This window comes from Aythya marila (assembly GCF_965140915.1).
Source record: "Aythya marila genome assembly, chromosome: 6".
NCBI classification, from domain to species: Eukaryota; Metazoa; Chordata; class Aves; order Anseriformes; family Anatidae; genus Aythya; species Aythya marila.
The window spans coordinates 10,394,490-10,419,960 of NC_139047.1; the positions used below are offsets into that span (position 1 = coordinate 10,394,490).

A 25,471-nucleotide genomic window follows, 5' to 3' on the forward strand; every position below is an offset into this window, starting at 1 on the left:
TTATTTGGGCAACTGTTTCCATCAGACTTTTTCAGCCATATGAACTTTCCTTCAAGGAGCATACACCAAGCTGGGTTCTGTTTCCAGACATACAGCTGGCCCTCCTTTTGGAGCCCAATGTCTCGAAAGGACACCTGCCTCTTCCCTTGCTTAACCTGAGCCTGCTGCTGGTGAGAGGCTGCTCTGCAGTGTCTGCTTCCTTGTCATTATGGATGAGGAAAAACTGCTGGAGGAAAGGAAAAGTGTGATGGAGTGAAGACTGCTTTAGCTTTCCTTTGGTGTTCTCAGGAGCTGGGTCATTTCCTCAAATGAGGAAAAGTGCTCTCCCCTAGATGACTCCTCACACCAGCACCCAGGGGAGGTAGGGCAGAGAAGGGCTTTCCAAGCAGGACCTGCAGTGCTGGTACACCTCACTATCTTCTCATCTCAGGGCCAGGGCATGTCTGCTCTTCCATGACGATGAGGCATAGAGCAATATCTGATCAGGATGACCCAAGTGCTGCAGAGGAAGTTATCAGGGAAGAAAAAGCTGATTTGCTAGCTCCAGCAGCAGGCATTTAACATTTTTTCCATCACCTTATGTCAGAAGTCCTGTCCCTGGCATGCCTGTCCCTGTCCTCTGTGTCCAGTCACCCGGAGGAAGAATGGGCTTTTCCTTGGCAAAGGAATGAAACGCTGCTAATTGCTAACTGCTGAAGATGGGGATGAAGTTAGGAGGTGAAATGATACACACAAGTCCCAGAAATGAGGAGTTTAAGGGTGAAAAAGGGGCTGTGCACTTGAGTTTCCAGCTGTGTCTGTCACTTCCTAGGGGAAAGAAATGCTCAAGCCTGAGTGAAGCCTTCCTGGAGGATATGTTCCCTGGGAACTCTCGCTTTGATGGCTGTGAAATCCATAAAGCTTTTCTTCTTGTATCTGGGAAACTAAAGCCAAGCTCCTGTGGGGCTGTCCTTGGTTAAATAAATGACAGTAAAAATAACTCGCAAATGCAACACCAACATGGGCAGACAAATCAACGCCTGGAGTGCCCATTAATGTGCGCTGCCTCCTTTCTGGGGGGCTGTGAAGGAGTCCTGCAAACGAAATCCAGTCAAGAGAGAGGAGGCAGGGTCCCATCGAGTTCTGACTCACAAATCCATCAGCAATTTCATTTCAGAAGAGATACAAGGTCTTAACACAGCTGTCAGCAGCATTCTTCAGGTCACACTGCTGCATAAAGGAGAGTGTTAGAACCTGGGACTTAAACTAAACAGATTTCCTATAGGAAACACACACAAAATTACATTGCTTCTAAAGTTACTTTTATAGACATTTTCCCCAAGAAATATTTCTCCCTGGAAAAATAAATTCACAGGATGTAATTAAAACAGTTATATGTGTACACTGGAGTGGCCCCCTTTAAGTGCTTCACCAAATGCACCACTAAATGAAGGAATGAAAGCCAGCTTTGTTTAAATCTATTAATAACAATATGTATTAATTATAAAATGGGACATTGTTCTCTTAGTTTATGGTTATGAAAATAGCCTTTAATAAGGCTGAGACCGGAGTAGCCAGCTTTGCAGTTGTCTGCGCTGTTAAAAAGGCTTTGAAAATCTGCCCTAATCTGCTGCTTTCACTTGTCAAACCCTGACCTGATAAAGGCAGCGGGTATCAGATTCCATACCCTGTGGATTCTGGTAATAACCGGGTGCTGATGACTGGATTTTTTTTTTCTGCTTTTCTTGCTCTTTTCTCTGTTTTTAGCTTTTTTAAAAAATATATTATTATTTTTTTAAAAATTAAACTCTGACACGATGCGTTGTATTAGAGGTTAACTTCCATGCTTTGGGGAATGAAGCCTTAAGAGGTTTGCCTCGCTCCATCTGAGCAGGGAGCAGTGGTGCGGCCCCATCTCCTCAGATAATGAGGGATGATGATTGACCCATAATTACACCCCATTGCCCCCAGTTCAGCAGCGTGTGGCAGATCCACTCACCCTGCTGTGCAAAGCGCCTCAGCACCTGCTTCTGCCTGGAGGAGGGTCCTCAGGGCTGCCGAGATGTCACAGCCTGGGGTGTTGGTAGCCTCTTCCTCACGTGGATTTGTGCTTTTGGAGAAGCTCTGCGAAGCACCAGGGAGAGAAGGCAGCCCTCTTGATCAGCGTGTACAGCCCAGCTGAAATGTTCAGGAGAGGCTACGCTGTCTTCCTTCCCACTGCTCACAGCAGCAGGACCCTGTAACGTGATCCTCCTGACCTGAGCGAGGGATGCCTGTTAAAAGCAGATAGCTTGGAGATGCTTTTTGGGTCGTGGCATTGCCGTCAGCTCCCATAGCATCCCATCCATCCGAGCAGAGGGCCTTGAGCCACCACTCCACGGTGCCATACGCGGGGCTGAACCTGCTGGAGGGAATTGTTGGTGCAGCAGCAGACACATCCCTGCCTGCCCCTCTTGTCCTCCTGTAGGCCATCCCTCACTTTGTTACACCTTTTATTTCCTCTTCCCTTTGTTCATTACATCTTTCATCCTTCCTTAGTAGGAATGTGAGCCAAAAGCCAGAGTTACACCTTTGTGCCAGCATAAAGGTATCCGTAAAATGCTCTGGGTTGCTATTAATTTGCTATGTTTCTATCCTGATCACCAGGAAAACATTCCTGTCTCCTTCAGGCACAGGTGGCTGTATTTTCTATCATCTCCAAAGCAGAGCAGGGTGACATTTCTAACGCATCTCCAGTCCAGGACCCTGTTGTAAGGGCACAGGTGAGAACTTGGGGTCATTTGTTAAAATAAATGTGTAACACATGGTGGAGGAGACATGGTAAGAAGGGTTATCAGAACAGTCAGTGTTAGTTCTTTACTGGAAGCTGATTTTTAGTGGCTGAAGCATTTTAAATAGCCTCTCCAGAGCTGCTCCCAGTAAGAAAAAAAGAGGCAAAAGAAGCGGAGAAAAATGAACACGGATTGATCTGAAATCCCTTGAAACAGAACCCTCTTCCCTGGGAAGGACAGGGGCAGGGAGAGGTGCCTCAATGTGTGGAGCCGAGAGTCGCTTTTCATTTCTTAATTAGCTCTAAGCCCCCTCGCCCTGCCACCGCGAGTGGAAGCCAGGGCAGGGAGCGCTGCCCTGCAGTCGCTTCACAGCTGCGCGGCGTCGCTGCCTCTGAGCGGGGAAAACAGTCGGGGAAATGTTTTATGTTCACACTCCACCTCGGAGGTGGGCCCGCGTCCAGAGCGGACCGTAAAACACGCAGGAATGCCGCTGGTTGGGAACACGCTCATAATTCTTATGCCCCTCTTTCCCAAAGACACCTTTCTTCATTTAATTGTTCTAAAACCGCAGCATGTTCGCATTACCCTCTGCGGAAATCACATCTGAAAACGGCTTTGTAGTTTCTTTTTTTAGTGTTGGGACTGGAGTAGGGGGTCGTTCTTGCTTTGTTTAGTTTCCTTAAATCCCCCTCACCATAGCGGCCGGGGGCTTCTTTCTCCCTGTTACTCTCTCAGGGCTCAATTCAATAAATATACATCCGGCTCCTTCGCAGGCAGCGTCTGCCTTAATGAAATTGCGCCAGGCACTTCCAAGGGAAGGATGTTTATTTTTCTCTGCTGACTTGGTTAGGCTGGTCCGGGCCTCGTGTGCCCGCAGAGCTGATCCGTAAAGAGCCCCCCGTGGCTGCGTGGGGACGCTGTGTCAGCCCGCGAGCTCCTGCACTCACTCAACACGGGGATTCTCTTACTTCGGGGCTGGGGGTGGGTGGGCAGATCTATTTTCTATATCCAAGGCACAGGGAAAAAAAAAAAAAGCCTGCTCAGAGCATGGTGTTAAGGTGGGAAAGTCGAGCACTCGCAAGGCTAGAACTGTCTGGAGAGCAGGCTTAATGCATCTGTTTATGTGAGCACATTATGAAATTCTCCTATTTTCACGTGGTCCTGTGCTTGTTTCTCACAGTTATGGCATTTTCTAGCTTTTGCCAGAACTTGCCACCTTCGCGGTGTGTTTTCCCCGTAGAGGTCCAACGCCCTGGAGATCCTGGTGCCTGTTCCTGGACACTGTGGTGGACTCAGATGTCTCCAAAATCATGGCCTCTGAAGGACAAGGGAGGTGTAGGTACTGGCACAGGGGACTCTGTGAGCCTTTTATCACTTGTAGCATCACAGAATCATTGAGGTTGGGAAAGACCCCTAAGATCATCAAGTCCAACCATCACCTAACACTGCCAAGTCCCACCACCAAGCCACGTCCCTCACTGCCACATCCACACCTCCCTTAAACACCTCCAGGGATAGGAACTCTGCCACCTCACCTCCCTGGGCAACTTGTTCCAGTGTCCAACCACCCTTTCCTTGAAGAATTTTTCCTAGTATCCAATCTAAACCTCCCTTGATGCAACTTGAGGCCATTTCCTCACATCCTAAACATCCCCAATGTCCTAGGAGTTTGTTGAGGCAATCATTCACTGTTTGACATCTCTGCGTGTCAAGAGACCAGCTCTGGTTTGGGACATTTTGCATCTTTCCAGTGCAACAAACAATAAAAGCCTGGCCATGTGCCACGTGGATGGACTGATGATGAAAAGCCGGCTGCACTCAAATGGCAGTGTTCTGTGGTGATTCCTCTTCTCCCTGGGTCTGGTGGTGATGGGTGACAGAATAAACTACGTTCTTTGCCTGAGAGGCCTTCACGCAAAGCCACGAGGCTGAGGAAGTGTTGTGCCAGCAATAAGCATCGGGACACCATGAAAACGACCTCTCCTGACCCTCAGCTCCTGATCTGAAATGGATTTCGCAAAGCATCAGATTAAAAAAAGAAAACATTCTTTCATTTGCTGCCCTTCCACTCACAATTTCAAAGTTTCCTCCCCATTGATGAAGCTCATGGTATAGTTTTAAATGAAAGATGAGTGCCGTTTGCAGCATCTCTGGCTCTGCTTTCTGTGACGTGGGGGTTAGGAACTCTCCACCTTCACATTCAGAAGGGGACGGTGGCTCAGGGAGCACCCAGGGCTTGCCAGAGATCACCTAGCAAGGGGCAGGGGTGGGAAGTTTGCTTTCCTCCTGCTTTTGTTGCCCTCAGTTTCTTAAACTGCAACCCTGCTTTGAGATGAGCCGGTCTTGCTGCTTTGAGTTAATTTTCTCCCTCCTTTGCTCCTGATGAAATTGTGGATGGTTATAAATAGACGCAAGCGATTCCTTTCAGATTAGGTTCTCCTCATCTTTGATCTGCAAAACCCAACCAAGTGTTCCTGTTAGAGCAGCTTCTTCTCCATTCAGCCGAGGATGGAGGCAGTGCAGGAAATTCCAGTCTGCCAAAAGAGTGGATGAAACCAATTGACTAACGCTAACTTTGAACAAACATTTGACATTTTCCCTAGTACATTTGCGTACCTTTTTAATGCTTTCAGCAATAGTAGTAGCAAAGGAAGGGACAAACGTTCCCATATTATCAAGCAAATTGTGTCACAAGTTTTTTTTTTTCTTTGTTTGGGGATCAAGTTCAGTCCCATTTGAGCCAACATGATCTCTAAGCCTAATTGAAATATCTATAGTAAAACTTGTTCTGAGGAATGTAAATACTCGATTTGGTTTATTGCAGGAAATCTATGAAACGGGAAAGATTTACAGAGGGATGCATGTGCTTGGTGAAAGCAATCAGCGCTGTGGGTCCAACAGGTGAGGGAAAAGCACCAGAGTCTGGCCATCGGGCACCTGGTGCAGCTGGGCCTCCCATCCCACATCACCTCTGCTTATTGCTTCAATCAATGCTTCCTGCTGCTGGATATTTCTCACTGGTGACAGCACGTTCCGTCCCTGTTTCCATGCAGGTATGGTTTGAGTAATTGATCTTTTCTTACCCCTCTGATTGTTTAATAGCCAAGGGAATGCTCCTAATGTTCCCATTGCTTGCTTATGTTATAACTAGAAAGCTCTCTGGGGGATTTAGCCATTTTCCTTACTCTTCAGCATAGTGATTTTGGCGTGTTTCAACACTGAGAGCAAATGCAAGCACCACAGCAGTGCTGCTGGTGGTGGTTTGTGTGAGGCAGGCACCAGCTCTCAGTTCATCCCCAACAGTAGTACCAGTCGTAGGAAATGGGGCTGAATTTCTCCTGTGCTTGGGCTATCACCCATGGTGGTGAAATCTGCTTCATTTCTTCTTGTTGGACCCGTCTATCGCTCCTCTGCAAGATCCTGAGCACAGGACATGTACCTGCTGCAGATCCTACTGCACCATGAAGACAGATGCTCCTTGGAGGGGGTTGAAGCAGCTAATGCCCAGACTCAGAGGAAGAGGAGGGACAGGGAAGGCTGCAGACGAGTGATTTGCACATGGATTGTGTGTGCTGGAAGTGAACTTTTCTCCTTCTCTTCTCTGATAGCTCCTATCTTTCTTGCTGCTCCAGCTTTTCCTTCAGGTATTTCTTCTGATGTTTGCACACAAGTGGTGAAAGAAGTTGTTCAAAGGGCAAAGAAGAAGAAGAAAAAAAAGATTTCCATTTTTTCACCATCAAAATCTGAATATTTTCTGAAGAAAATGTTCTGAACAAAACAAACCAACCAACCAACAAAACCCAACAACAACAAAAGCAGCACCCACCAAAACCAAAAACAAAAGCAAATCCCCCCCAAGCCCCAAACCAACAATATCCTTTGTCTGCAAATTCCCTGGTGGGAGTGGGGGGAAGTTTGACTAAAATGTTCCTGCGTGACTCATTTCTGGGCAGCTCTTTGCTGTCAATGGAAACTTGTCCTCAGCAGATTTTATATTATTTTCTAACCTGCCTGCAAGGAGGTGTTTCGTTTGTTGACTGAGGTAAAGGAGGCGCCTGCTTCTCCTTTGATACTCCCGCATCTGCCATCAGAGAAGGGTCCAGATGGCAATTTCGCCTAGAAAATAGTGATAAAAACTGCACTGGTGTTTCCCTCCCCTGTCTCCTGCTGGGGATGTCTCAGATGCTGCCTGTAGCTGTTGCTGGAAATGGCCTGATCAGAGAAATGTGTCCTGGAGAGTAAATAGCCACCAGCAGGCAATGTCCAGAAGCTGAGGCCAGCTCCCGGAGTGGTTGGGGACCCAAAGGCTCCTGAGACAGGATTTCAAAGAAAGTGCTTGGAAACCTGCTCTGTCTCAAAAGGTCTCATAATATTACTGGGAGAAATGAAGGAGGCAAGTAGGACAACTGGCATGTGGACTGTTCCCTCATCAAAAGGCACCCTCAAAGCAAAAAATAGCAAACAGCAAGCATTAAGGAGCTCAGATGTGGTGTGACCTACATCTCTCTGGGAAAAAACAGTGCAAAACATAAGCAGTTTGGGCTACTTTTGCCTTAATGGCATCATCACTTGGTGCAGCCAGTGTGAGCCTTCCTTTAGGAAAGGAGAGCCCCCTGTCCTGGGGCTGCGATCCCTCTTGCAGGTGAGGTGTTCGTGATCTGCCAGCCCCTGTGTCCAAGCTTCTGATTTTATCCAGGTTTATCCTGCTGGTTCTTCACCCAGTCTTAGCCCTCGTTCCCCATGTGCAGGAGCGACCATACCACTCTGCTGGGAGCAGTGGGATCACTGTTCATCTCCTTCATCTCCATCATTTTGTGCCATACTGAAGATGACAGATGGGTGGGATTTTCTAGTCTCTGCCTTGCTGTCATGTTTCAGTTCAACCTCCACTCCATTTCCCACTTTCTTGTGTTCAGAATTGAAGGAGCAAAGTCCTGGACACCTAATGGGAGGTCAAAATGCATACAAATACAGCAGATGCATCAGTTTTCTCTCCTCCCTGAAGACAGACATATTAAGCAATGTCAAGACACATTTGCAGCATTATTAACTTTCTGCTCTTCCATAAATTCATTCCAGGAGCTCACCAGACTCCAAGCGACCTATCTGTTGTCTTCTTTGAGATTACAGCCCCAATCCTAATGACAATCCCGGATGCTGTAATTAAGTTCTCCTCCCATCGCCCCTTGTTAACATACATCTTCATGTCCACTTCAGAAACTATATGAATCCCACAGAAAACTGTTGAGCTTTGCTAAAAATGGGGTGGAAGGCATTTTTCCTCCTCTTTCCCCGCAGATGCATTTATCACCGGGGCAACTTAACTTTAGCATTCACTAAAAATTCAAGCTGCTGGCTTAGATCCAGGAAGAGAGAAGTTTTATAGACTGAGCTAAGCGTGAATTACAGTAATGGCTATGACATTTCTTTTTCTTTTTCTTTTTCTTTTTCTTTTTCTTTTTCTTTTTCTTTTTCTTTTTCTTTTTCTTTTTCTTTTTCTTTTTCTTTTTCTTTTTCTTTTTCTTTTTCTTTTTCTTTTTTTTTCCTTTTCTTTTTTTTTCTTTTTCTTTTTCTTTTTCTTTTTCTTTTTCTCCTTTCTCTTTCTCTTTCTCTTTCTCTTTCTCTTTCTCTTTCTCTTTCTCTTTCTCTTTCTCTTTCTCTTTCTCTTTCTCTTTCTCTTTCTCTTTTTCTTTTTCTTTTTCTTTCTTTTTCTCCTCTCCTCTCCGGGACTCCAGCTGTGCCCAACAGACAAGAGGATGCCTGTCTGATCTGAGCTGAGTGTTTTCAGGAGCAGGACAGGTGAACAAGCAAACATTAGTGAACGTGGCACGGTGGTTGCCCATGGCTGAGGGCTCCTCCAGAGAATAGAAGGAGCTTGCTTCACATATACACATAAATAATATATATATTTTTTTCCTTTTTTTGTTACATCAATGTTAGGAGCTGGAGAAAAGGTCTTGTCTAATGAGTGAGTCAGTGTATGTTGGCTGTGTTGGGTTACTGGGTATTTTTAGATGCTGGAAGCTCTCCTTGAGAGAATAACAGGCCCCGACTGCTGGGTGGATCTGGTTTCAAGTGGGGTGGGATCAGTGCAGCAATGTGAAAGGCCACCCACAGGTAATGGACTGCCTGCCATGGAGCGAAGAGGGGGGCAAGTCAGCTCACCTGCCCTGGCTGCCTGAATCCAGAGGAGCTCTGCAACCCCGTGCAGTGGAGGAGCTACGCAGTAGCTCCTCAAACTCAAACAAACAGCAACCGCCTCTTGCAGTTTTTGGAAACAGCCCATGGACCTTGGGAGCACGGCTTAGTTCATCCTCCAGCATGAGCCCTGGAGCTGGGCAGCATCTTGGGTACCCCTGTCACGGGGACGTCCCTCACAGCATACGTGTGGGGACTCTTCTTTTGGATTTCTGTGTAAATCCACTGTCTAAGCCCAAGAACTTTTTCACATGTAAATGAGATGAAACCGCCTGTCAGCTGAAGTGGTTTTGCAGAGCAGATGCTGCTGCCTATCCACACTACAGAGCTGGGCTAATTACACTGCTTTACTTCAGCGCTGCTCCAGACACAGAAATTATTAGGATTATGGAATAATTCGGGCTGAAAGGAACCTCAGGAGGTTATCTAGTCCAACCTCCTGGTGGAGCAGACTGGAAGAGCAGTACTGGCCATCTCCAAGGCTGAGCCAACAACCACAGTCACCCCGTTCTACCACTCCTGTATGAGAGCCGGTTAGGTCAGCTTGGGATGACCTAATGGTTTAGGGTCTTTTGTTTTTAATGGTTTTGGGTTTTTGTTTTTCATGGAAAAAAAAAAAAAAGAGGAAAAAAAAAGCTCGGTAGACTACTAGAAAGTCTAATGGGATATGGTATACACTATCTTCCTGCTTTTCACTGCAGCACGTAAGGACATAAAAACATATACAAATATGTGGATATAGAGATGAGTAGTTAAACAGGAGGCATTTGCTACAAGAAGTGCTGAATGAATATATTATCACAAGTGATCCAGACACTCACTTTCCAACTTTGTCTGTACTGTTTACCAGCCACTTTGTGCCTCTCTGGGGCTGCGCTTTATCCACAGGGATAACTAACATACTGTGAGTAAACACTGCTGCCTCCGCTGCTCCCCTTTCTTTCCTGTCCACACTTTACCCATGGGAGAAGAGCAGAGTCAGCTCCAGATGACACACAGTGAATAAACAAAATCTATTTTAAAGAGAAGTTGTGCTAAGCAGGAGTGGCCTGTTCCTAAGTGCTTTGAAAACTGGCATTGTGTTCTTCCTACGAAGGAACTGAAGTACAAAGGTTTCCGTCCCTTGCAATAACTATCCCCTTGTGCACACGGGCATTACAGCTCCTGGTCTGAGGCCATGTATATGAAAGCCCATGCACTAATGTGCCTTTTTCCTCTGGGTGAGACCTCATTGCTGGCCAGCAATCCAACACAATGCTTTGCAGCTCACACAGAGCCTCTGCTGTGGGATCAAATGGTAGATTCAGGTTAGAAACCACAGGAAAAATGTGCTGCTCGCAGAGGAGCCTGTTGGAGGGTGGTTAATCTGCTCCATCACCCCAGAGACTGTCCAGCCCTGAGGCAAGCCCTGCTGGATCCCATCTCGATCTTAGAAAGTCTTCCACAAATGTGGGGGCCCACAGGCTGACAATACTGAGGGCCGGAGCTCCACCTAGCCCCAGTGTCTGGTTTCCAGATCTGGTCCCTTTGACTCAAGGAAGGCCAAACAGACCTTGAGTCACATTTCCAGACCGGCAGCCAATTCATTCCAGGGGACGTTCCTTGGCCCCAGGTCTGCCTTGTTTAATGGCAAGAGGACAGCAGCAGGGGAAGGTGGCAGTGCTAGCCAGTGCTGGTGGCTTCTGAAAATCCCATTGCTTCCTCTCCCTTTTTGATCTTTTACTGGGCAAGGCAAACCGTTTTGACTTGCAGATTGCACATCTCTCCTCTGGATCGCTTGAGCCCAAATAATAACAGTCACAGGAAACCATATTTGCAGCCAGAGTCTGGCGTCTGTGGACTGATATCCTGCCACGGAGCAGCAGGAGTGGAGCTGCAGGAAAGCTAGATGGATTACCACCATTCCCCTTTGGCACTGGGGACTCAAACGTGCGCTCACAAGTCAGGGTGTGTTTTGAGCGCTTGGAGGGTGGCTCCGTGCCAGCATGCCAAGGCAGCGAACCGCTACGACAGCTTGCCTGCGAGAGCTGCCCTGGGAGGAGGCTGGATTCGATGTCAGCCCCTCTCCTTGCAGACCTTTTGCACGTGTGTGTGTCTTTCTCCACGCCTGCACTTCTGTTTGCACTTTGCACTTTCAGAGTGTGGGCACCTCACAAGTTCTCGGCTGCTTTCTCGGGTGCAGCTTAGAGTGCTGTGCTTGAAAATACCTGGTGGGGTTTACGCAAAGTAGTGGATTTTTGCTCAGCCCCTGTTCCTTGCTGTGTCTTGGTTGTGTTTTCATGACTGGCTCTCCTTCCTGCTCACCTCCAGCCCTGTCCATGCTCAGCATGCCTGTTCTAGCAGTGTTTACATGAGCAGGACCCCGGGAGCTACGCCGCAGGGAAAAACAGGGTAACGCGATCATACAGAGCTTTGTGATTTTGAGCTATGGGTGAACCTTGTCCCACCTAAGAACACAAAATCCTTCTGATTTACCAGCTGGAGCAAGGCAGGTTTCACACACCTGGTCTGCACCTCTGCAGCAGGCAGTGGCTGTGGGGTTGCTGTGGGCATGTAGCCTGCCTCATTTTCCTCTGGTGAGGTCTCTACACCAACAAACGAGCTGTGTGCTTTTGACGTTCTCATTTTTTAGCCTGAAATCTAGGGGCTCGGACCGAGGATGCAGTGTGGGGAGCAGCCCCAGGCTCCGACATTTCGCCTCCTGGGGGCCACCTCAGCTCCTGAGGCGGGCAGCTAGCAGCAGCCGAGCCGAGCCCCGCCGCCTCCCCGGGCTGCCGTGAGAGAGCCCCGGTGCCGCCATCTCCTCGGGCCGGCCACAAACCACCTTAACGCCGAGGCAGGAAGCGGCGGCGGGCACCCAATCAGGCCGGCCCGAAAAAGGGACGGCCCCGCCGGGAGGAGGAGGAGGAGGAGGAGGCTGCGAGCTGCGGCCGGGAGCCGGGGCCGAGCTGCGGCCGATGGCCGAGGGCAGCCCCCCAGGAGCCGCCCCGGGCGGCGGGGACCCGGCCGCCTCTTTGGGCGCCTCGGGCGGGCACGCAGGTACCGTGAGGCGAGGGGAGACCCCGCGGGGAGGCTGGGGGAGGGCTTTGGGGCTGGGGATGTGCCTGGTGCTGTTTTGGGTTGTGCCTGGTGGTGGGCTCCCAGCACTCGTGTCACCTCTGCAGGTGTGTGGGGTGGGGCAGCCCCTCGCCTCCCCGCTCTCAGCACCCGCAGGGATGCTGGTGGCTTCGCCCAGCAAGGCAAACTGTTCCCCTTCATGCCCCTTGGTAGCCCTGTGGCCACCTGGTTGCCTTGCCAAAGCTTCTTCAGCACCTGCCTCTTGGCAGGACTCAACCCAGCTGCCCTGTCTCCAGCGCAGGTCGTAACCTGAAGGAGTGGCTGCAGGAGCAGTTCTGCGACCACCCCCTGGAGCACTGCGAGGACACGCGGCTGCACGACGCAGCCTACGTCGGGGACTTGCCCACGCTCAAGAGCTTGCTGCAAGAGGAGAGCTTCCAAAGGTGAGGGGCGTTTCTCCCACCCTGGTGGTTTGCCACACGGTAACTGGCTTTGGTTATCCCCGTGGGACCAAGGGGAAGCCAGGTGTGAGGTCTGACTTAACACCACTCTGAAAATGTTGGTTAATGACATCTACATCCAATGCTCACCCCACCATCCTCCTCTTCCCCACAGCCTGCTTCTCGTTTCCAGACCTCTCCTGCTGGTGGAAGTGCCCTGCTCCATTTTTACAGGAGATGTGTCTGGGGGGAGGCTGCGCTGCTCACCCTTGAAATCATCCCTGTCGGCCTCCCAGGAGGCCAGTCTCAAGCCAGTTTGTGAGCGTGCAGCGTCCACGCACAAACTCTTTTCAGATCACGGTGGAAATGCAATACCTTGAAAATAGGAGTCTACGTATAATGGGAAAAACACACAAAAGGGATTAGAATCAAATATAAACCTGAAACACCCTGTGTTACAAAATCTGCCCAGTGCTAAGTCTGTGACCGTGGGGATGGTTAATTAATTTTCCTGCACCATGGAGAAAACTGCTTAGAGTGCAAAATGTCTACTAGCCTTAAAAAAAAATTAATTTCAGCAAAAATGAGAATGAGCTAGCCCTGCCTTCTGCCACCTAGGTAGCTGTGCTGGGACTCTTTGGCCCCTTGGTTTGAGGTTTTGCCTTATTTTTGTACCCTGCTGTGTGGTAACCCTATTGAGCAGGGCCAGGCAGCCCTCTCAGGTCACAAGCTGAACCTGGCATCCTTCCTTGCAGGAAAAAGCAAAGTTTGGCAGGACCTGCAGTGCCATCACACAGGTGGTGGAGTGAGCAGAGAAGTAACTTCTTTGAACCTGGTAGTAGGTACAGGGTGGAGACTCCCAAACCTGCAAGGATTAAAGGGAGCTTTTTTATCAAAAGGCTTCGCAGCTGAGGGCCTGATGCAAGGTTTATATCACTCCTCTTCCTGAAACATGATTGAACAAAAACATCGTGGCATTGCTCTCCTAGCAAATTGCCTTAACTGCAGCGTATAAAAACTGCTTTGCCCTGTACCAATTACGTGGGCTGGCGTGGAGTGAGCTAGAAGAGCAAATCCACTGCTGTGCTGGCTAAAGGGCACTTTTGCCTGCCTGTGCTGGCCTTAAAGAAATCCCTTCCTCTCTGCAGGGTGCTTCTGTGTTGCACAGAGACTTGCAGAGAACTGGGGACTGAGTCTGGATATTTATGGGATTTGTGGAGCTAACCTGAATTGGGCGAGTATGACAAGTAGTACAGGTGATTTCAGAGGGGATCCTAGCAGCCTCCAGCCACAGCCATGTCTTGTATAAATTGGAAAAAGCTTTTCTGCCAGTGTGGCTGCCTAACAAGGATGCTAATGGTCTATTCATGCTGTTCTGTTTATCACGGCTGCCCCTCCGAGCTAGCTCCTTCCTAGCAGGGCTGTGCTTGCGCTGTGCTGAGCTCCCCTGGATTTGCATTTATGTCATCCCATGGTGCCAGGCTGAGCACGTGGATGTACCAGCAGAGGGATACAGATGCCTGCGTGTTCAGGCATTTCTCTGCTCCTGCTGTGTCCTCTTTCTGTTTCCCTGCTGCTTTGACAACCTTCTGCCACTTTGGGAGCAGAATTAAACCTTTGTAGTCCCCTGCTCGTTCACTTCTGATCTGGGACAACTCCCTTTACGAAGTGAGAAGGGAGTCAGGGTTTTTTAGGAGCATTTTGGTGACCGGGGGCTTTCTCTAACCCTCTGCTTCTCCCTCCCACGCCAGCCGGATCAACGAGAAGTCGGTGTGGTGCTGCGGCTGGCTGCCCTGCACCCCGCTGCGCATCGCCGCCACCGCCGGCCACGGCCCCTGCGTCGACTTCCTCCTGCGCAAAGGGGCTGAGATCGACCTGGTGGACGTCAAGGGGCAGACCGCCCTCTACGTGGCCGTGGTCAACGGGCACCTCGAGTGTGCCAAGATCCTCCTGGAAGCCGGGGCTGACCCCAATGGCAGCCGGCACCACCGCAGCACCCCCGTTTACCACGCGGCGCGCGTGGGCCGGGCAGATATCCTGCGGGAGCTGATCAGGTGAGAAGTGGGTGCAGGCTGGGGATGGTCCCAGTGAGGAGAGGAATGGTTCTGACCTCCCTTTCCTCCTCCCCTTGGGATCTTTGGAGCATCCGTTCCCTCTTCGTGTGCCTGGTGTCTCCATAGGCCTGGCAGAGCTGGCATAGAGGGGCCACTGGTGGGCGGGAGGGAGAATGCAGAAGTTCCCAGTGAGTGTCTCAGAGCCAAATCTTGCAGAGCATCTTCCCCCTGGCCTTCATCTTGACTGTCTGCTTGCTGCTACTCCCCCATGGCCAGCTCCATGCCCTGTTGCTCAGTCCCAGCTGGCTGAATTTACGAGTGAGACAGATCACCCACCCAACCAAAAATTGTTCAGAAACACATCCTTCCTTTGCTTAGTCCTGCTGCTGTGACTGTTTTCTGTCCTAGGAGGAGAGGAGAGGTGCTTGTTACCAGCACAGTCTGCTGTTGGCTGCCAGACACTCACCCCATCACTAGGACACTCTGTGCACCAGCAGCAAGTGGGCTCAGGGCTGTGCAGAAGGCTGTGTGAACTTGAGTTTCTTCCTCTGTGGCGTGCCGTGATGCTTCCTTTCTTCTAAATTGGAAGCTTTTTTGTATCAGGGATCTTGCTGAGCAACTATACGAGCCTTTGATGCCAAATAAGAGTGGATTATAGGGGGGAAATACAGGTTGTAGAAAGGAGTAGTAAAAGTTTAGAAAAAGTAGAAGGTTTATTTGGATTCACAGAGAAACACTCTCCAAGGAACCCCTTCAATGGCCATAGCTGCTAGAAAATAACAATGGAAAGGATTTTTGCTGGTGGGGAAATGAATTTTCACACAAGTGCAGCTCTAAGGATGCTGGCAAGCAGAAAGAAGAGGAGACCAGCCCCTTCCTTGCTCCTTTTTGTGCAAGCTGAGAGAATGATGCTCCCCTCGCCCCATGCCTGTTGGTACAGGGTTCAGCATACGAGCTGCATTCCCAAGAATCTCCCCTGATATCCACTAAGGCAGGGTGAAATGTAGCAAATGGTATTTCAGCACATGGAGAGCTGATGCATTGATTTATGTGTCTACTCTTCGGGATACCTTGCCAGCAATATTAAAAGCAAGATTTTGGAAAACTTTCAGGATTAAAAATTAACTGGAGTTTGTCCAATATCTTTTTATTAGACGATGTCTCTCCCAAGGCTGCTAAGCTAATACCAAATTGTCAGATTGCCCAAAATTTCAAATATCTTGGAGTACGGATTTCACAGATCTGCTCAGAGTTGCTTACTTTAAAATGCAGTCTTATGTTACAAAGCTCACTCAGAGATTTTCAAAATGTTGATCTAAAGGACTTGGCAGGGGGAACGTGGAGAGGAAGACACTTATGCTGAGATACAAGGAAATATCTCGGAATATTCTGCTCGAGAGAGCCTCAGTGTTCTGAAAAGAAAGCCCAGCCCAGTCAGGCTTGCTGCAGGTGTCTAAACATCACCTGGTTCATTTTTTATAATCATATGGCAGCACAATGGGGACTACTGAGCCCTACCACAATTGCTGAAACAGCTAAGCAAGCAATAGGTGAAACTGTACCCATTAATAGTAAATACACGCGGGGTAGGGAATGGTGATCCATTTTGTAAGACAACTGGCAGAAATATTTACGGTTTTATTTCCAGGGTGTAGATTTCTTTCCCAACAGCTTGTTATGCAATCATGCTGTGATGGTGTTGGACTGCAGCACAACCGAGGGCTGACCCAGTGTACTGAGGATGAGAGGATGCTCTTGCCACACTAAAAGCAGTGAAAAAATCTGACAAATCATGCCAGTGCCTCAGACAGGTACTAACAAAAGCAGCATTGCGTGCTTTGCTTGGAAGTGGGGGTTTCTACAGATAATTTTGTTAACTATAATTAACAGAAAAGCAGAGGACTGGAGTGAGGGGCTACCTGCTGCCCGGTGAGACCCGTGGCTGTAAGAGGCAGCGGCCCCATGACCCTCCTGTGAAAGTTCCCTGGCAGCACAGCTGATTCTGTTCAAACGCTTGTGTAGCCCGATTTTAAGAGGTGTCTTTATGTACAGGGATTGCCTGTGGAGAGCAGACACCTTTTCTCATTTACTCCATGAATATGGAGTGATGCAAATGCAGCAAAGTGCTGCGAAAGTCTCCAGAAGGTGGAAAATGCCGCCTGAGCGTGCAGCAAGCACCAGGCCAGCTGCCTGGCCTGGGGAGCAAAGCTTGGTCCTGTGGCTGGTGCGAGGACCAGCCTGCACTCACCTGTGTCACTGCAGCCTCGCCCCAGCCTTCCCTTGCCTTTCTCCACCCCACAGGTCTCTGGAGATCTTAGCCTAGATGTTCTTGCTTGAGAAATCCTGTGCATTGGGGTAAAAATACGCTGCGTGCCATTTGCAGCTCTTAGACAAGTTTCCTCACTCCTTGTTCTACGTGTGCTTAATTTAAATGAGTCTGTTCCTGTCCTCTGACTTGAAGCCCTTGGTTAGGTGTATACTGGAGAGGGACCAACCCCTACTGGGTTCAGAAAGAGTCGTGCTTGCAGTGAGGAAGAATTCATCCCCAGGTGGTTTCCATATTTGTTGTATTAACTGCAGGAAGGAATATGATGTGATATCTACGAAGACAGAAAATTCCAGTTCTCTGAATACGTGGCTTGCAATTTTGGGAGAGGGGCTGGCGGGCGAAGGAATGTTTTATTCCTGTGTGGGGAAGGGACACGACTTGATCCGTAAAGCTGCAATGAAAACCAGCTACTCCTTAGGGGATCGTCTTGTCTTCCTCCTTGCTCCAGCCCAAGCTGCACGTGAAGCAGATGGAGCTACGGTGTCCCCACTGCTTGGGTGTTTCCCACCCTGGGGGGAACAAAGCTTACTTCTGCTCTCTCTTCTTTATGCAGCGTTACCATTTTTCAAATTCCATGCTTTTCTAGAGAGCAGCACTTGGCCTTCTTGCTCCCATTTTCTTGGCTGTATTCTCCACTTCCTCCTAAAACAAACAAAAAAAAAGAAAATAAAAAGAACCAAAGGCAGTAAGCCTTGTTTGCTGCTCTGTCAAACGTAGTGCCTCCTGTACTTCCTGATAAGAGGTAGGCCGTGGCTGCTGCTCCTGTTTCATGGTGCTGCTGATTTCCATCAAGCAGGGATTTAGTTTGCTCCCTTGGTTTAATCTGGTGTAAAATATTAAAATTTAAAACTTATGTTCAATGTAAAAGTTTAATCTGGTGTGAAATACAACCTGTGAGTTGAGTGGCACAGGATGGATGGGGAGAGCGGGAGGTCTGACGCAATTAGTTTCTATTTTTCCTGTTTCCTACACGCTCAGAATTGGCAGGTGCGTCCCTTCGGCTGAGATTAACACTGGCTGAATCTCTCTTTCCCCTTGTTGGGATTTCTAATGGGGTTTCAGCCATCCAGGTTCCTTCGGGAGCGGGATTTTGTCGTACACGTTTCACTGTTGAGCACTGGTTGCTGTTTCCATTTCCCTGCTGTTTGTGACAGTCAGATCAATCGCTTGTATAGCTTTCTGGCCCGCGTTACCCTGGTGGGGAAGTTATTTTCACTGCATCTCTTCCACTGAGTCATTTGGAAGCATCCCCTGCTTCCCAGCCAGCCCCTCAGCATCCAGCATGACGTGCTGCTGGCTCGGGGCTGAGCTTGGCACGTCCTTCGGGAGGGCAAGGGAAGGTGTCCCTCAGCTGCTCCTCCTCTGCCCTGAGCCTGTGCTGGTGCTGGCGGGGGAACAGCTTTGCTTCTTGAAGATCAGACCACGCTGGATCCAGCATCCCCGCTCCAACCTCTCCCTGCCTGTCCCTGGGAGGGAGGTGTGATGAAAAGCTTCCCTTGAATTTGAAGGTGAGTGAGTGAAGCCGCATTAAACCTGCCTGCAGACAAATTTATTCAGAAACACCACGGCCTTAATTTGATTTTTGTCTCGTTTGGTGTGTCAGTGAACGACAGGACACCTGCCAGGCCCTGTGGTGGTGTTGTCCAAAGGGTTTCTCTCTCTCATCCAGGTACGGCGCAGACGTGGACGTGAACCACCACCTGGCTTCTCGCGTCTCCAGCCTCTCCTTGCGGCCCCTCACCACGCTGGTGGTGTGCCCGCTCTACATCAGCGCCGCCTACCACAACCTGCAGTGCTTCAGGCTGCTCCTCCAGGCCGGGGCCAACCCCGACTTCAATTGCTGCGGCCCCATCAACATCCAGGGCTTCTCCCGGGGCTCCCCCGTGTGCGTGATGGACGCCGTCCTGCGGCACGGCTGCGACGCGGCGTTCATCCACCTCCTGATTGACTTTGGAGCCAACCTCAACCTGGTCAAAGTGGAGGCCTTGGAGTTCGACTCCACGGGAAGGGTCAAAGTGAACCCTGAGGCTCTGCAGGTCTTCAAAGAAGCACGTGGTAAGTGAACCCAGGCTCTTTAGCCCAACCTCTGACCACACAATTTCACAATTTTACCTTTTTTTTTTTTTTATCTTTCTCCCAGCTCTTTTCCATTGCCTGGTGGTGTCCTCAGCTGCCCGAGGCAAGGTTTAAGCAGCAGGGTGGTGTCAGGGCAGGGCCACAGCCAGGTTATGGCATCTCCAGTCAGCCCCAGGTCTCCAGCACCGTGCAGATGTGTCCTCACAATTGTTGAGTGACCCTGTGCTCAAGGGGTAGCTGTGTTTAGGCAGGCTGCTTAGGAAGTAAAGATGCAATGGTGGTAGCAGGTGGAAGGAGGGAGCTTATATGGTGGTGGAAAATGATGGAGAAAGGTGTTTTTTTAGAATTTAATGTCCTCTGGGAAGCAAATGAGTTAGAGAAGAAAGCCAGAGCCTCAAGCCCAAACATGCCTAAATTTACCTGCTGTTTATTTCTTTTTATAACAAAAGCAGCATCGCTTCAGCACATACCCTGCTTCCAGCAATGGCAGCACATAGTAAAACCACCAGGCTCAGCTGGTGAAGGCTTTGCACCAGGGTCAGAAGTGGGGTTTCACTCCTGAACTCCAGTCCAGAGAGACTGGGAAGGGATCCAGGATGTGGGATACAACCCCCAGACCCCAACCCCAAAGTTATTCAGCGTTGCACATGCCTGGGTTTTAAACCTGCCTGGACTTTTGCTGAGAGGAGGCGTGAGTACGGAGCAGGCTCAGCTCTCCTGCACCACCCTCAGGATGCTGTGCAGGACATGGCCTCAGCGTTTGGAAGGGGTCAGTGGCTCCCCCGTTGCCAGCTGGGGCTCAGCACGATGTGCATGATGTTGTCTTTCCCTCTTCCTCTCCCTATCCCTCACCAGTTCTTCTGCTTTCTTTCTTGCAGGCCGTGCCCGGAGCCTGTTGTCTCTCTGCCGCATAGCTGTACGGAGAATACTGGGCAAATCTCGTCTGGATCTGATCCATATCCTTCCCGTCCCAGACCCCATTAAACAATTTTTACTTCACGAACACAGTTAAAGGGCAACTGGCTGCTTTCTGGGACGGTTTGGTTTGCGAAACGAGTGAGCTGATAAAGCTGGGTGCCAACCTTAGCCCTACCCTCGCAGAGAAATACCGGTTTGCTCATGGAGTGCACACAATTCCCTGCGATTTTCCCCTTCAAATTCGGGGTGTGGTGATTTTGTGTGTCTGTAGTCAAGCCACCAGTTGTTTAGCTGGTGACCTGTTGTTTGCGGCTGGTTGGGCAGCGAGGCCAGTAGGTGTGTGTGTGGCTGGTACATGAGCAAACGCAGTATATCCTGCAGCTGTTAGCATATGTCTGTCTGTTAGGACTCTACCTCTGTTATTGCTCTGTGTTACACACACCCTGGGTCTCAGAGGCACTTCTGCGTGGCAAATGTGTCTGTACTCGAGCCTTTCATCTTCCTGTAGCGTGCGAGGGAGTCTCTCCTTGCCTCGGTGCCAGTGCTGGTTTACAACAGCACCGTTCTCTTCCTGCTGTCAGTACCTGGCCTCTCTCTTACCCATGGACTTTGTGGTTGCTGCTGTAAAAGTGGGTGTATTTTCTTCTTGCCTCCTCTGGTGTGAAATGCATCAAGTTTCCTGTCCGGTGGCTGCGTGTTACTTGGAGAATTGTTACCCGTGCCTCTGCGTGCTGCAAGGTAGCTGCTGACTTGGCTTTCCTCCTGTAGAGGCCCCCTCGTAACCGGTGGGAGAGTAGCAGGACGTGTAACCCCATCCCCTCCGAGCCCTCTCGGCAGACCACCAGCTCTGCTGTGGCATCTTGGCTCTCCCTCCAGCGCTGTGATGGACGAGGGAAGGGTTGGCCAGTCCTCCTCCCCACGGCCTAGGGCTGGGCCAGGTCTCAGGAGCGCTGCTGTAGCATGAAAGAGAAGACGTGGAGAGAAGAGGAAACGTTATTTTCACCCATGGAAACTGAGAGCCACGCGGCCCGTGCTGGGGCGATGGGATCCCCGTGGTGCAGGGACGAGGACTGGGATGCTCAGGTGAAGCCAGAATGTGAACCTGAAAGATTTCTGGGGTACTTTTGGGAAATGTAATGGCCAAACTCACCTTCTGGTCACTGTAAGTGGGTTTGCGTATTTGGGAGTGACCAGGAGCAACAGTGGAGGGGTTGCTGAATTAAACTGTTGTGCTGCTAGCGGTTGGTGCAATGCCTGTGAGTGTATCTGTGTGATTATGAAGAAAAAGACACCCAAAATTCCCTCTAGACTTCCTGCTTGCAATATTGCAGTGGTGATGATGTTACTGAAGGGCCGGTAAAGTAGGAGGCAATGCAGAGCACCTAGAAATTCCTGCTTGCTTTTTACTCCAGATCCCAGTGACCAGGCAGCACCCTCCCAAGTCCACCTAATGGGCCTTTTTGTTTGCATCCTGACTCTGTCAGCACTGCAGGGAAGGGAGAAGAAAGGACTTTTTTTTAATCTTTTATCAGGGAATTAGTAGGCAGTGAGCTTCCCAATGCAGTGTTGCATCTGGCAGAGCTTTGCCCAGGCTCCTTTGATTCCTGGTGCCCCTACGCTGCTGTTTTCCCTCGTGTCACAAGCTCACTTCTGGGCGTCTTGGGGTCAGCCAGCTCCTTAGAGGTGAGACATAGTCATTGTACAGGAAACATTGTCAAAACAGCAGCTTTTAGAAGGGCAGAGGTGAGATGGTCCCTCCTGGGTGAAAGCCCAGGCAGCGAGTGGTACTTGCTTCAACGTTTCTGATCCAAGTTTTTCTAGTCCTCACATTACAAACTGCTTTTTTGGACCGTGTTTCTCTGCCAAATGTTCTTTCCATGCCCATGGAGTTGCCAAGGGTATTTTTTAGAAGTAATTTAGATGTTGGGGATTTATTTATGGTATGGTATTGGGGAACTGTTGCTGAGAACTGGGTTAAGCATGGGGTAACAGTGACAGGCCCTCCTGGGAATGAAATCCTTCTCCAGCTGCTCTTCTCCTTGACCCTCTGTGGTAACGAGGAGCTGGGTTTGTTTAAGCTGCTTTGCATTTTGGCAGTTTCAGATGTCTTTGGGTAGATCTGGTTATCCTGGCTCTGTGGGGTTGGATCCTCACGGCCACCCCACAGACTGAGCACGGAGCCCCGCAGTGCCCACGCTCCCTTCCCACCTGTGCCGGCCTCTCCCTTGCAGGTCCACGAAGGGACACTTAGAAAGTTGTCCTCCGTAGAGCTTCCACCAGCAGCGTCTTACCCTGGATGAGTGCTCCGCTTTTAGATGCTCGTGGAATTGCTTCACGCTTCAGACCAGCTGCTGAGGGAGGAGGGGGTGAGTTGCATATCTTCTAGTTGGGTGTATCTGCTTTCAAATACCTGAAGAAATTTCGAGCAGGGAAGGGAAAGGTGAACAGGGCTTGGCGCTGGTTTATGAGGTACTTTTTTTTCCAGAGGCATCGGTGAATGCAAGCTCACAGCTCAGTTTCTGGCCCTCCCCCTGGGATTTGTTTATGGTGGAGTTCGATAAGCAGCAGTGGACTTTTTTTGTGTATTTTTATTATCTGCTGCAGAACACGTGCCTTTCCAAGATGCTTTCAGAGAAGGAGGAAGGACAGGAAAAAAATGGAATCTCTGTTTGCTGTTATTTCTATTCCATGGCCAGGCTTGGAAGGGCAGCCAGTGTCCAGCTGGCCCCTCACATTGCTCTGCTCGTTGATTTTAGGACAAGGTGGCAAAATTTTCATTGCTGGGCACCGTTGAGAAAAGGCTGAAGCGTGATGGCTGCACTCAGTGCTCTGATACTTTCAGAACCCTCATCAGATGAGATGTAATGGCAAGGATATGTAGCAGCGGGCATGCTTTCAAGGTGAGAAGGCAGCAGTGTTGCATTGTTTCCTTTTCAGGCTTGCAGATGGTTTAGGTTTTCACTGTACTGGGGGCCAGGGCAGCCCATGAGCGCGTTGCCTGAGAGTTGTGTGCTTGCTTTATAGACGTGTTAACATGCCTAAAAGATGCAAACAGGTTGTAAAGCCTCTTGTCACCTTGCTGGGGGAACCATAATGTTTTGCAGGAGCACGGACCGAGCGTACTCTCTAGCTCCAGTGTATAGAGGCAGAAAATGAGGGAGGTTGTCTTGAGAAAATGCCACGGAAACAGCTTCTTTGGGTTGACTTTTTCCCCCTCTGGTTTTTACTTGTTCACATAGTTTTGCAAACCAGTTACACGTCAGTGCCTTTTGGGAGAAGGTAGACTGGAAGTGGAAGGCGTACGCCCCTCTGGGGAAATCTGGCTCCATCTGGAGTGAGCTGCAGAGAAATGCCAGTGTGCGTGGTGGAGAGTGGCCCAAGGAGATTCGGGGCATTTAGCTGCTACAGGCGTGATCACTCGGTGCCCGCTGTAGCTGCAGCATGTAGTTAGAGCTAAGCCCTCTGCAGATCACCTGTTAAAATTTTTGTTGCCTCTGGTTTTTGATTCACTGACTGTTGTGTGCTTGATGGACACTGTCCTACAGCATTCTTGCAGATAGCCAGCCACTGACACCCTACCCAGGCCAGCAGCTGCAGCCATATCTCCATGCTCCCCCCCAGAACCATGACTCCCATGTGAGTTGAAATGAGAAAAGCTCTCTTTCCACGGCAGAGTCAATATTTGGTACCGATACGCTTCCTTTGTAGGTCCCACTGGTAAGCACAAGTTATGCTAGGATGGGAACTCTGCCCTCAGTTAGTTTTTTATTCTTTATTTATAATTTGAGATATAATGATCATGATGCTCCAGCAGCATGCTGAACTTTGTGCGTATGGGTAGTCCTTTTGACCTCAAATCTGAAGGACGACACGGTTCTTCAAAGCCAACCAAAGTAGCGTCCAAAAGGTTCCCCTGACCATGAATATCTCAAGCTCATGGTCCACAGGTCAGAGGAGGGTTCTCCCAACCCCGTAGCAAACCAGCTTGAAGTTCCACAAACTCTTGGACATCAGCAGAATCAAAGCTTTGGAGGAATCCAGTCACAGGAGGCTTTTTGTGGGACTACCCATCCATTGCCCATCTCAGCTGAGGCACTGTGCCTCCTGCAAAGCTTCCAGCCTTAAACCTGAGTGGTCTTTCCTTTTGGCTTGAGGGACTGAAGGGTGCCCAACTCAGTAGAACAACTCACAGAATATTGAGCCAGACCTGTGGAAACTACTGTTGGAGTGGTCCTGGTGGACAGTGGTTTCTGAGGCTACCTAAACCCAGCTCTGCCTAAGTGAAATGGTTTAGTACACAGAATATCTGGAAATTGCATTGTAGAGAGGTAAAAATGAATCTTAAAACAGATTTATGAAGTTCCGTAGTGCCACAACCTTTATCTTCTGACTGTCCTCATCCTTTTAAACCCAAGAAACACTCGTCTTCCAGTATGGAATCTCAGTGATAATGTGTGCATATTATATATCTTCGCACTATATAAGCAGCGTTTATTTTTGCCTTAATTCAGACTTTGCCGTTTCCTCCTATGTAGCAATGCGTTCTCTTTTGTAAAAGCATCCTTTTATGTGCTGTCCATGAGGCGTGCTCAGATAACACCAATAACACAACTGTGAAGTCACAGGTGGGAAATTAAACAGCTCTGCAGTGTACGTCTCCTCATTTGAAGAATGCCTGTTACGGTTCTGCATAATATATTAAGTGTGCATCGTGTGGCCTTGCTGTAAGTAGGTGTGGGATGGGATGACAAGGTTTGGAAAATGGTTAAAGAACCGCAACAGATCTAGAATAAGTAAAGCAAATCCAAAGGAGTTTTTTTTTTCTTGTGGGCTTTCTTTTTGTCTCTGTTGTATTAGGGGATTTTCAGAGTATGAAATACTGGTAGCTGGCCTGGTACGCAAATATAATTTCCTGCCATTTGGGAATTTTGCAAAACAGCAGAACAGCATTTGTAGGGTGTGTGTATGTATGTGGTTTTTTTCCATCCCCAGATTCAAGTAAAGCACTTTTTACACCAAAACCAGCCTTTGAGGTACAGCACCTCTTCAGCCGTTGTTGTTCCAGTGAAGCAAGCAGTGTAGCAACCTGCCCAGGATGGAGCAGAGGTGACAGCCAAGTGAGTCCCACTCCAAGAAGCACTATTTGGTGGTCTGTTCACAGATCACAGATCACAAAATTTCTAGGTTGGAAGAGACCTCAAGATCATCGAGTCCAACCTCTGACCTAACACTAACAGTCCCCACTAAACCATATCCCTAAGTTGCTTTTGCCTGGCGTAGAATGGTTGTGCACAGCAGCAAGATTAGATCCAAGAGCAGACTGGAGATCTCCGTGGTGGGCCTGGGTCTGTGTATAGCTAAATAAAGATGTTCCAGTGCAAGAGCATGGCTGTCTGCCTAATCATTTACCTCGCCATGGGAAGGGGAAGTACTCCTGTATGCAGCAGAGAGCAGGGACTGGGATTGCAAGAGCCTGTTTTGTAGCCACTGGAGGGGGCCGGAGAACCGTGCTGCCTGCAAGTGGGTTGCAGGCAAGCAGACAGGGACCGGGCTGGGGTTTCCTGCACCTTTGCCACCCCTGGGCAGTTTTCAGGAGAGATACTTCAACTAAATCTGAAGGTAAACTAATGTGAATGTGCAGAGGAGCTC

General features: G+C 49.5%; 1 protein-coding gene across 5 annotated transcripts; it reads left to right on the forward strand.

Moving 5' to 3' along the window:
* Window positions 1–11,888: 11,888 nt before the first annotated feature.
* Window positions 11,889–25,192, forward strand: ASB1 (ankyrin repeat and SOCS box containing 1). Of its 5 annotated transcripts, none has more exons than XR_014317745.1 (6): window positions 11,889–11,987; window positions 12,307–12,448; window positions 14,197–14,499; window positions 18,498–18,883; window positions 19,783–22,722; window positions 24,815–25,192. XR_014317745.1 is itself a non-coding variant. In XM_082763064.1 (5 exons), exons 1-5 carry the CDS (start codon window positions 11,906–11,908, stop codon window positions 19,914–19,916), a joined length of 1,047 nt encoding a protein of 348 aa, XP_082619190.1. In that variant the 5' UTR covers window positions 11,889–11,905; the 3' UTR covers window positions 19,917–25,192. The 5 variants fall into 5 exon arrangements, 1 of the variants encoding a protein (XP_082619190.1); XR_014317746.1 differs by having other exon boundaries at window positions 19,783–22,188; window positions 22,579–25,192; XR_014317747.1 differs by having other exon boundaries at window positions 19,783–22,188.
* The last annotated feature ends 279 nt before the right edge of the window (window positions 25,193–25,471 follow it).

Bases quoted from the DNA above. Each gene is read 5' to 3' on its own strand.
- ASB1 (XM_082763064.1), top strand. From the start codon at position 11,906: ATGGCCGAGGGCAGCCCCCCAGGAGCCGCCCCGGGCGGCGGGGACCCG. The intron at 12,449-14,196 runs GTGAGGGGCGTT...CTCCCACGCCAG, and splicing joins CAAGAGGAGAGCTTCCAAAG to CCGGATCAACGAGAAGTCGG. The intron at 14,500-18,497 runs GTGAGAAGTGGG...TCTCTCATCCAG, and splicing joins ATCCTGCGGGAGCTGATCAG to GTACGGCGCAGACGTGGACG.